Source organism: Arachis hypogaea, chromosome 12 (assembly GCF_003086295.3).
Source record: "Arachis hypogaea cultivar Tifrunner chromosome 12, arahy.Tifrunner.gnm2.J5K5, whole genome shotgun sequence".
Taxonomy (NCBI): domain Eukaryota; kingdom Viridiplantae; phylum Streptophyta; class Magnoliopsida; order Fabales; family Fabaceae; genus Arachis; species Arachis hypogaea.
This window is the reverse complement of record NC_092047.1, coordinates 10164590-10176056: the sequence shown is the minus strand read 5'-3', so window position 1 is coordinate 10176056 and position 11467 is coordinate 10164590. Positions and strand designations below refer to the sequence as shown.

The 11467-nt window shown below is 29.9% G+C and overlaps 1 protein-coding gene and 1 pseudogene across 3 annotated transcripts; one reads left to right on the top strand and one right to left on the bottom strand.

Annotated features, from left to right (window-relative positions):
• Positions 1–550: 550 nt before the first annotated feature.
• Positions 551–3129, top strand: LOC112726772 ((+)-neomenthol dehydrogenase-like; annotated as a pseudogene).
• Positions 3130–5168: 2039 nt separating this feature from the next.
• LOC112729656 (zinc finger CCCH domain-containing protein 17) lies at positions 5169–8520 on the bottom strand. Of its 3 annotated transcripts, none has more exons than XM_025779822.2 (8): positions 8336–8520; positions 7432–8107; positions 6533–6718; positions 6348–6449; positions 6079–6225; positions 5809–5988; positions 5543–5640; positions 5169–5410 (listed from the first exon to the last, which is right to left on the bottom strand). In XM_025779822.2, the coding sequence occupies exons 2-8, from the start codon at positions 8101–8103 to the stop codon at positions 5269–5271; spliced, it is 1527 nt and encodes a 508-aa protein (XP_025635607.1). In that variant the 5' UTR covers positions 8104–8107; positions 8336–8520; the 3' UTR covers positions 5169–5268. The 3 variants fall into 3 exon arrangements, with proteins under 3 accessions (XP_025635607.1, XP_072064824.1, XP_072064825.1); XM_072208723.1 differs by having other exon boundaries at positions 7432–7685; positions 7804–8449; XM_072208724.1 differs by lacking the exon at positions 8336–8520 and having other exon boundaries at positions 7432–7691; positions 7817–8187.
• Positions 8521–11467: the final 2947 nt, after the last annotated feature.

Here is an 11467-nt window from a genome sequence, read left to right as displayed (position 1 = left end):
TGTGTCTATTCTGACAAAAAAATACATAATAAATATTAATAATAAGAGATACAATTTATTTTTTATTTTTTTAATTAATTTTATATTTTTTATTATTATATTTTTTCTCAAAATTTTTAAATTAAAAAAAAGAATAAATTAGATTTATAAATTTATTTTATAATTTTTCCCAAGAGCGGCATACATAGCCTTGGTACCCTCTAAAAAATGCGCAATAACTAACATATTAACGAACTATTTATATGCATCATTATCAGACCAAATTAACATGTCAAATAGCATTAACTGTTGGCAATAATCTCTAGTCAACTTCTTATTAGTAGTAATTCATGCTAAGAAATAATTTATAATAAAAATATAAGTAGAGTTAATTTTACATAAAATTAATAATAAAAAATTATTAAATAATTTAATTAAATTTTTATTTAATAATTTTTAATTATCAATTTAACATCTCACCTGATTTTCACTATAATCTATATAAAAGGCTAACTTCTTAATTAAAGGTTATAAAACTGAAACAAATTAATCAACTTAAAAACTCGAAACAAACTATACTCAAATTGAATGTTATCTCAGCAAACTTGTAAGACGGAAATCATGGCAAGTGGCATACATGCATGGAAATAGTGCTCATGATATCTTCTTCTCTGATTTCTCCGTTAGAAACGAACAAAGCCTCAAATTAAAGATGGAACAAGCACAACAAAAGTAAAGTACAACACCATTTTCTTGTAGTATTCTTGCTGGAGACACTACCATTTTCAATGCTCTTTTTTTTTATATACTTTATCCCACTTCAAACCCTATTTGGTGTTAAACAGGATCTGTTTCGTTTTAGTTTTTATTTTCAGTATTTTTTTTCTAAGAAAAATAGAGTTACATTAGTTTCCAAATTAATCAGATATGCAGTTGTGAGTGGAGCAAACAAAGGAATTGGAATAGAAATAGTAAGGCAATTAGCTTCAAATGGAGTGAAGGTTGTGTTGACTTCAAGAGATGAGAAGAGAGGCCTTCATGCTTTGGAAACTCTCAAAGATCTCTCTCATCTTGTCCTCTTTCACCACCTTGATGTTGCTGTTCCTGCTAGTGTGGATTCTCTTGCAAATTTCATCAAATCCGAATTTGGAAAACTCCACATTTTGGTAACTTGACAAATTAAATTCCATATATATATATATCACTTTCTTTTTCTTTTTTTTTTTGTTTGCATGAAAGGGGATACAAAATGAATTATGTGAAAATAAATTTTCCATGTTTGCATTTTTCTACTCAGACATAAGTTTCATTGACTTAGTCAACTATATATATATTTGGGATTTTCTTATTTATTTTCATGTTTGTTAGTTGCATGTTAAGGATTTTTTTCCCTTACAATTCCACTAAAAAAATGTAATTGACGAATTTGTTCTGAATTAATAAATTAAACTTCTCGTATGAAGCTCTGCATGCTAAGAGGTTTAATTACTATCGAGTCATGTTTAGGGTTTATGTTATTAATTTTGGATACTAACCAGGAATGAGTTCATTGCCTTAATTAATAGCCTTGACTTGGTAGCTTTCAATTGAAATGGATTCTATCTTTTTCCTTGTCATATATATTGATATTTGAATATTATTCTTGAAGAAAAGAATTGCATTTCGTAGATCAACAATGCAGGGATTGGTGGACTTGTGATTAAGGACAATGATTTGGTCCCTCAAGTGTTATTGAAAAGCAGGGTAAGAATTTTACACCCAGTTTGGTTCATATTTTTTCATTTTTCAACATTTTCTATTTTAGAATTTAAAAAATATAAACCAAACACAAGCTAAGATGTTTTCTTAGTATATTGAATTGGGTGAAATTTTTAGGAATTATCAGATGATGTAATAGAGAAAGCCGGAATCGTTCAAACATTCGAGCTAGATGAAGAATGCTTGCAAATAAATTATTATGGTGCTAAAAGAATATCTGAAGCCCTTCTCCCTCTTCTCCAATTATCTGAATCACCAAGAATTATGAATGTATCATCCTCCCTAGGAAAGTTAAAGGTAGGATACTCTCTTTGTTTGTTTGTGTTTTTTTTTTTAAAGTTAATTATTCTAATAATCTCTATAATTTTACTAATTATGTGATTAGATTCTTATAGTTTAAAAATTTGTGATTAGATCATTATATTAGGTAAAAATTTGTAATTAAATCTTTACTAATGATTATTTTTTAGAAAAAAACACGCTAATGCTAAAAAAAGACCGAATGAAAATTTTTTATCTAATATAGAGACTCAATAGTCAATACAAACTTTTAAACTATAAGGATCTAATTAAAATTTTGATGAAATTATGGAAACCAACAGAATAATTAAACTTTCTTTTAAAAAAATTAGTAGATCTTAGATTGTTTCGCTAAATTTGGTTGTTGCTCTACTAATAAGCGTATTTTATTACTTTTTATTCTCCATTACTATTTTATGATTCTGTTTTGTAACTCTCATTATTATTGCTTTTCATGTCTAATAATTCAGCGTGTATAAAATGAATGGGCTAAAGGAATCTTGGGTGATGCTGAAAACCTTACAGAAGAGAGAGTTGATGAAGTGTTGAATGAATTTCTGAAAGATTTCAAAGAAGGGTGTTTAGAAAGAAAAGGATCGCCTAAGGTTCTTGGTGCCTATATTCTCTCAAAAGCTGCTATGAATGCATATACAAAATTGTTGCTAAAAAGTGTGTCCCGGTTATGTTAAAACCGATATAACTGCCAATACTGGACTTTTAACGGCAGAACCCAGAAGAAGGTGCTGCTACTGCTGTCAAATTAGCATTGCTTTCAAATGCCTCTTCTGGCCTTTTCTAATTTCAGAGTGATGTTTCTTCATTCGAATTCAAGTGAGTTGGGTTATGTATACTCATTCTAATTCGACCACTGCAATCTGTTCTATAGCAGCTAGTTGAATCGTTGAGACGAAATTATCTGGAAATGAATGTAAGTCATCATGGAAACTCAACAGTTTGAGGAATAAGATGTTTTGGAGGTCCACTTGAAGTAGTCCAAAGTGAAGAATATGTAGAATTTTGAAGATCCTGTGTTTGAATATGTAGAATTTTCAAGATCATCTGCAAACATCTTCAGCTCGGGACAATGATAAACATCCATCTCTTTTAACTCAGGCCAATCTAGAATTTGCATCCCTGACCAAATGCACCTTAGAGCTGGCGATTCCCAAAGAGTCAAGGTGGTTAAGCAAGGGAACATCAAAAGCTCTTTATTATTTTCTTTCCCTGCAGTTATGACTTCATATTTTCCAAAAATTTCCTCTAACTTGACACAGTTTCTCACATCTAATTTTCGTATCTTGTTTTTGAAAACTGATGCGGGAAACAAACTTGTCATGCATTTACATTCATTAACAATGACTTTTTTAGAAATGGAAGCCTGAAACCACCTCTAGAAACTGACTTAGAAACTGTCATTATTCCATGCCTGAGACTAATCAATATTCCATCCTGTTGCTTAAAGTTGAAATCACTGAATATAAATTGTTCATCACTTCAGTTGATACAACCAAGTGTAGAAATTATTTCTCTTGGACATAATAAAATTTTATTTGGAGAAGGATCTTTATTTATTTATTACCTGACTTATAAACTGTCATACTGCAGCAGCATTAAGATCATGGTGGAAGACCGAATCATCACTCGAGTTGTAAGAAACTTGAATCCTTCTAGAAACTTGATTCGCAATACTCAACTTGCAACTCCTCAGGGCGTATTAATATTTTCGCTGACGTAGCAATGCCTCTGCCTCTGCCTCTGCCTCACATGATTCTATGTGCAATTCTTTCAGATTGGAGGAAGGCTATAGTACTAGTGTTATCAATTTCAGACATTCGACACAGCTGCTTTGACAAGTATACTATTCTAACCCATTGATGGATTGCAACACACATAATTTGAAGAGGTACAATTCTTTTTTAAGTTTCCAATAATCTCCTTATTACTAGCTTCATCTATTTTTGAGGGTTTCATCATAGTAATACCTTACTTCCATTGTTTCCAAGTTGGGTGTCTTCTCAAATAATTCAATTGGCACATTAGACTTATTATGCTCATCATCATTAAAACGGTAAAGTTTATTCAAACTCTCAAGATTTTCATCCTTACATTTTTTCAACCATGAACTTAAAGCTTGAGTGCATTTCCAACTAAGAGTCAAATTTTCCATCTTGGAAATATCCTATGACCAAAAGGGTTTATACTTACAAATAACTTTTTGAAGCTTGTAATTAAAAAAAGTAAGGGTGTACTGCTTTCTACCAAGGGACCTAAATGCTGCAGAAAAGTTCTAACAGTCTAAAATTATGTTGCCTATTATTATGTAGTTTTTCAATTGGTCACTTTTTTCTTTCTTTCTCCTTAAAAAAAATTAAAACCGATATTATAATTTCAAAAGTTAAATGAAGAATTTAAAACAACAAGCATGCTTTTCAAAACTGATGGTCTTATTGAGAATTGTATAATACATAGAATGTTACATTATACATTGGAAGTTAGAGTTGTCAGATGAAGCTAGGTCTAATTACTTAATGGGGCTATTAACTCTCTATTTCTGAATAGCTTTGGCATCTCTCTTTCCTTTGAAGTTCAGCAATATTGGTATCCCTTAGAACTAGAATTCGGATCATATTATTGACTCTCTTCTTTTAAGTTTTTCTTGATTCTTGAATACAGCTTTTATTTCTTTTGGTGTTTTGCACCTTTGAGCCTAGCCGTGACTCTAAGTGTTTTGTTTTCAAGTATTACCACCTGATACATAAACACCACAAGCACTTAATTGGGGGAACCCTTTGGATTCGAATTTAGCTTTGCTTAAATTCCCAAACAGTGGTGCTCAGAGCCTTAAGCGTACTCTTTAATAGCTTTGGGTCACGACTTTAAATGTTCAGTCTCAAGGATTACTTGACACTTTCACACCACAAGCATATAGTTAGGGAGAACAACTCTTTTGAGCTTTTTAGGCCAATTTTGACCCTCATAACCATTGATGCTCAAAGCCTTGGACTTTTTTTTTTTCGATTTTTTTTTTTTTTGCTGTTTCTTTCAAGAATCAATCTTTTTGATATTTCAGAGAATTAATAATACTTCTCTAAATTCTTGTATCTCAAGAACCAATGTGCCCAACCCCAACATCAAGTATGCTCAGTTAATTCATACATTCAGAGAATAAAGATAAGGTCACCACATTAAAGTAATTAGAATAACTCATCATGTAACTCAAGATGTATTTTCCTATGTTGGCACCTTGGCCTCTTCTAACCATTTCCACACATTCAGCAAACCAGTCCCATCTCCAGTGAAGAAGAGTCCGCTAGGGCCTATATGAAAGGATCGAACTTCTTGTCTTGTAAATAGTCGACCTCTCTCTAGGAACCTGTAGAAGCAGACACAGTAAGTAGCTACAATAGTAAAAAAAACAAGCCCACAGTAAGTAGCTACAATATTAAAAAAAACAAGCCCAGTAAAAGTAGCAAGACAAGTAGATGAAAGATTAATCATCACTCACGTCGGCAATTCATACATACGAACTGAATTATCTTTGCACGAGCAGAACAATATTGGCTTGGCCTCTGCATCAGTCATCCCATACAGTCCAAGAACAGCCTATAATAACAAATAAAATAAAAATAACAAATAAAATAAAATAAAAATAAAAAAAATGAATTGGACAAACCAATCACCTCCTTCTTAAACAAAATCAAAACATCAGCTTAAAGACATATTTGTGAATAAACATATTTGTGAATAAACGTTAGCGGTTGAACAACTTACATTTTCGTGAGTGTGAGTGTATGTCACTTCTAGAGTTCCCTCCTTGGTGCACACCCAAACATTGACTGTGCAATCAGATGAACCCGATAACAAGTAATTCTCCCAGCAAATAAGTGATGTGACAACGTCGGTATGTCCGTTAAGTGTCATTGTGCACTGGAATGTATCAAGGTCCCAAACCTGTAGATAGCAGGGTAAGAAATTGCTTAGCTAAAGGGGAATAGTGTGCAAATTACATGAAGCATATAAATAAATAAACAAAAACACTACCTTAATGCTATGGTCCATGGATCCAGAGTAAAGCATCTTGTGACATCCAATAGCAAGACAAACCACTGGTTTGCTATGTCCACTTAGTGTTGCAACCATTTTGAAAGGAGACTCAAAGCTGCATCTCCAAGCATAAATAACACCATCCTGCAATTTAAATGGATTTTTTAAAAACTAATGGACAACAGAAGTAGCTGTCATAGTTCTAATCAGTAGCAAATGGCTAACTATAAACAAATCTTAAATCACTGCAAGCTAAGGTAATTTACCTCTGCTCCAGCAAGGAGGATATCATTGCCAACATTCAAGGAAAGGACTTGCCCTTTAGGTCCATCAAGAATAACATCTGCACCCGTCTGAATATTCCATGCCTGAACAAAACAACCACAATCAAATTATAAGTTTACAGTTAAAGCTCCTATACATAAGATACCATTATTACAATAAAACATACCTTCACAGCATTTTTCACACCGGCAAAAATCCATGGGCCCTCAGATATGAGTGAGGTAACTTGAGAATCAAGTTGGATCATGTTAACACAATGGCCAGTGTTGCAGTCCCATGCCCGAACTGTGCCGTCAGTGCTACCAGAAATAAGTTTGTTTGAACCAGCCGGCAGTGCAATGCCAGTGATTGCCTATAAACAAAATTTGAATATTAGCATAAACGAATCCAACTCAATGGCACTTTTAAATATTAGTAGAATGTTGCTCTTATGTAAAAGCGTGTCCTAGATTAGATTTGATACTCTTCGGCAAGGTGGGTAAGATTTCTAATATACATTTTCTAAGTGAATTTGATATAATATGCGTGTTGATGGCAATAAAATAAATGCTGTCTTGCTGTCTTGCTTAATACTTGAATGACAATAAAATAAATGCAGTGTATGTAAAATGTATTAGATTCCATTTCCATATCAATTTTAAACTAAGGATCTTCTATTCTAATTTATTCTAAGCTAGGCAAACACGGTTATTTTTATGTGAAGCAGGTGCTAAGCACTGGCCTAAAAAATTACGGCTCAATTTTCCAAAGTTAGTTCTTAATGTCTCTTATCATGGTTGCTTCTATAGAATGGATTCTTTAGATTTTAGAAACAAATATTGGGATTATAAGTTTATAACTAATACAATATAGACACCTATGCTTCGTGTTGAATTTTTTTTAATTTATTGCAACTTAGTTATGGCATCTCTGTAGTTTTTCACTTTTTGCTTATATTCAAATTTCCTTGCCCTCAAACTTATTTCAATTGCAATATTCACTTAACTTTTAAATTAAACCAAGACAAAATACACTAAACTGAATGTACTTTCAAATAATAAAAGGTGGAATCAGACATGTATATACCTTGTTGTGTTCATGAAGCTTTGCAAGCGTAGAAAACCCATCACCATAAAACCATGAATGCAAATTCTGACACAAGTCACCATGCACACAATTGTCAGTCATCCAAGATTTGCAAATACTGTGTGATTTATCCACAGAAGCCTTAGCAATAGTGGAAGCCTTAGCAATAGTGGCCACATCTTCCACGTCTGCAGTCTTTTCAATCAATACAGCCTTTTCTTCACACTTGGTTGGCTTCTCAACAGATATAGCTTCTGCTTCTGGTCTGCACTCAACAGCCTTTGGTGCACAATTTTCTGGCTTCTTCAAGGCCTTGGGTGCGCAATTTATTGCCTTCTTAGCAGAGGAACTGGCCAAGCCAACAGATATAGCTTCTGGTCTGCACTCAACAGCCTTTAGTGCACAATTTTCTGGCTTCTTGAAGGCCTTGGGTGTGCAATTTATTGCCTTCTTAGCAGAGGAACTGGCGATCTTCTCAACGGACGAATCGGGCTTCTTCGAATGCTTATATGTCATATTGGCATTATAGTATACATTGGATGGCGAGGTTGGTAAGCTATGTGAAAATTGACAAGGATTTCTGTTGCATCTCCCAGCCAGCCAATACTTGCATGTTGGTGGTGTTGTACGACGGAACCGTTCAGTCCTCTTTGTTGTTGTTATAATAGCCATGATACTACCAAATAAAACACAGTATTCCCATCAATAAGACCTTTCATTGCTTATTAATCTCTTCCAAAACTTAAACAACAACCCAATTAGAAGAAGCTGCAGAATCCATTCCCTCATCAAAACCCAAATTCTGTTACCCCAGTTCTCCATCAACCCAACTTAACACCACTTAAGTAAAATACAATATGAACACTAAGGAAGAAAATAAAGAAATTCCAAAGAAGAAGCAAACCTGAATTAAGAGTAGAATTGAGTTCGGAAAGTGCAATAAAACTAATAAGGATTAGAATCGCTGAATCAGAGTCGGAGAGATTCAGCGAAGAAGAGAGTGTTTGTATAGTAGTGTAAAGAAAAATTGGAAACCATATGAGGTCCTTTATTTATAGGTTTCGTTGACGGTGGGAAGAAAAATATTTCATAAGATCAGAAATTAAATTAAACCGAGAAAAAATCATCAATAAATATTAAATAGTATCATTATGAAATTCATTTATAGCTCAAAACTAATTCTGTTACATATTTTGTTCTCTAACTGATTTTTCGTTACATAGTTACTGCGACATGTACATTTAATGATATAAATATAATAAAAATATCTTGGTTCAATCATTCATCGTATATTTTTTTTTATAATACTTTAATTTTAGCATTTTTTTATGTTTTTGTCATTTTTACACCGATAAAAATGAGTTTATATTAAAAAATATTTTAAATTTAAACTAAACATTCTCTTTTTCAAATCTACACTATCCAATCCTAACAAAATTCAAGTGCACTTAATTAGTTAATTTACTCGTGATCGAAATCCTATTCTAAAACAATAACTGACAATTTGATAATGAAACAACTAAGTTGTTTTTTTGTTTCTTCAATCTAATAAAAAATTTGTATTTTATATATTTTCTCTATTATAATTCTATTTAATTATTTAAATTTTATACAAATAACAATTATTCAATATTCCATGATACAAATATAAAAGATAAAGTATTATATGCTTTTTATTTTAGAGAAGAAGTTTTTAATAACAACATACATATTACTCTTAAATTAACCACTTTATTATTGATATTTTTTTAAACTTGTTACTCTTTTTTTATTCATACTAGCAATTTACTCTTACGTTTACATGGATAAAATAAATAAAATAAATAGAGATCATTATAAGATGAATGTAAACTATATTTAAATTATTAATTGGTGTAAAAAAATAAAGGAATATCATTAGTGTTTAAAAAAATAATATAATATAATTTAATATAAAATAAAATAAAATATTATTTTAATTCTTAACGTTTAGATTAAATAACAAGAATTTAGTACATTATTGATATTTTTACAACATCACTTATGAATAATAATATAATATAATACTCTATAACATATTTTTTTTAATAGCAGTTTTTTTACTTGCTTAAAAATTTTCATATATTTTTAAACGAATCAATGTAATTTTATTTTTTATCCAAATAATATTTTAAATATGTTTTATATTTACGTCGTTGAGTCTTCATTTGTCTTTATTTTGCTAGTTGGCAAGAATAGTTATGAAAAGATCATAGGGATTTTGCCCAAAAAAAAAAGTAAAAGAAGTGGAGACGGAAAATAAAGTGTGTATGTAGAACAAATTCTCACTTCATGACTAATAGCGCACAATTTTTTGGGCGAGGTTTCAATTTAGTGGTAAATTTGATTAATGGTTAATTAACTTTGTCATTATTATTTAATATATAGTAAGTAGATATTTATGACAAGTGTATCGAATGACATATGCTTAGCAGTATCTATTTAGTATGATTTTCTAAATGTGGATCGAGACTTTTAATCAATTACAATTTTTGAGTTGGATGAAAATGATACTTATAAGAGATTTTAACGATCAAAATACTCTAGATTCAAGAAATATAAAAATTATAATTAGATAACATATTTTAAGATTGTGTTTATTTATAGATATAAAACACTAAAACAAAAATATACATAATAAACATTAATAATAAAAGACACAATTTATTTTTTATTTTTTTAATTATTTTTATTAATATTTTATAATTATATTTTTTTTCAAAATTTTTAAATTAAAAAATAAAAATAAATTAAAGTTTTATAATTTATTTTAATTTATTATCAAATAAAATATAATAATACTAATTTAATTAATTTTTTATTTAATAATTTTTAATTATCAATTTCACATCTCACCTTATTTTCACTATAATCTATATCTATAACAATATCTATAACAATATATAATGCCAATACTGAGTTTTTGGTGTCCAACTTTATGTTCTAATATTGCCCTTAACGATAGAAGTTCTCCGTACATACATGCATCAGTTACTTTAAATACAAAAACTTTCACCATTATTAACAACACATATTCTTCTATCTCATTTTCATTCTGTGTTTCCACTAATAACCGTAGAAATGCATAACCTCTTCTTCAATTCTTCATTCCAATAATTTATCCTTTTCAATTTTTCTTAATTCTCTTCTCTATTCTAAATGTGCTCCTTTGTTTATAACAATTAAATGGATGAGTTTTTGTGGTTTTTTGAACTAGATAATGATAATGCCAAATGTTGATTTTCGATGCCATGTATGAAAGAAGGAAAAGAATCATTAGCGGTGATAAATAATTTTTTATAGATCTTATCATTTTGTTTTGGGTATATTCTTTATGTGAGTACTTTATACCAACCTTTGAATCTCATTCTTCTGTTATAATTTTTTTTTAATCTCATTATTTGATTCGTAGTGCTTTTTCTCTTACGAACTAGATGCACTTCTTTGTATTTTTACTATTGCCATCATTTTCTTTCTTTCAACATCGTGATTGTATCGTCTCCATTTTTCTCTCGCCTCCATTCATTACAATTACAAATTATGTAATTATTACCTTTCAGTTAAATCTCATTTTTTTAAAAATTGTTTTGTATTGAATGATATTATTTTTTTATTTTTTAAATTATTGATTATGTAAAGTATTGTAATCAAAATTTGAGTACATAAATATTTATTTTTAAATTAAATTAAATAAATTATATAACAAAAAATTTAATGATTTTGTATTTCACAATATTGTTTAATATACAACTTGATTATTTGATAAGTTTAATTTTGATGGTGTTACGTAATTAGATGCACGTGAAACTATTTTACACTAATAGAATATTAAAATTAAATTCTTATTATTTGATTGACATAAAAAAGACGCAACAAAAAAAATTGCACCTACCAATAATTTGTTTAAATATGTTTGTACCTATCAATGATCAATTGAAAAAGTCTAAAATTTTGTTAAATCCATTGTTTTTCTTTTTTAAATTACTTCACATGGAATAATATTATTTTTTTAATTTTT

Excerpts from the sequence above, each read along its gene's own strand:
- LOC112729656 (XM_025779822.2), bottom strand. The coding sequence starts at position 8,103 with ATGGCTATTATAACAACAACAAAGAGGACTGAACGGTTCCGTCGTACA. Across the intron at positions 6,719-7,431 it reads AGCTTCATGAACACAACAAG|GCAATCACTGGCATTGCACT; the intron begins GTATATACATGT and ends TTTTGTTTATAG. Across the intron at positions 6,450-6,532 it reads GTGTGAAAAATGCTGTGAAG|GCATGGAATATTCAGACGGG; the intron begins GTATGTTTTATT and ends TGTTTTGTTCAG.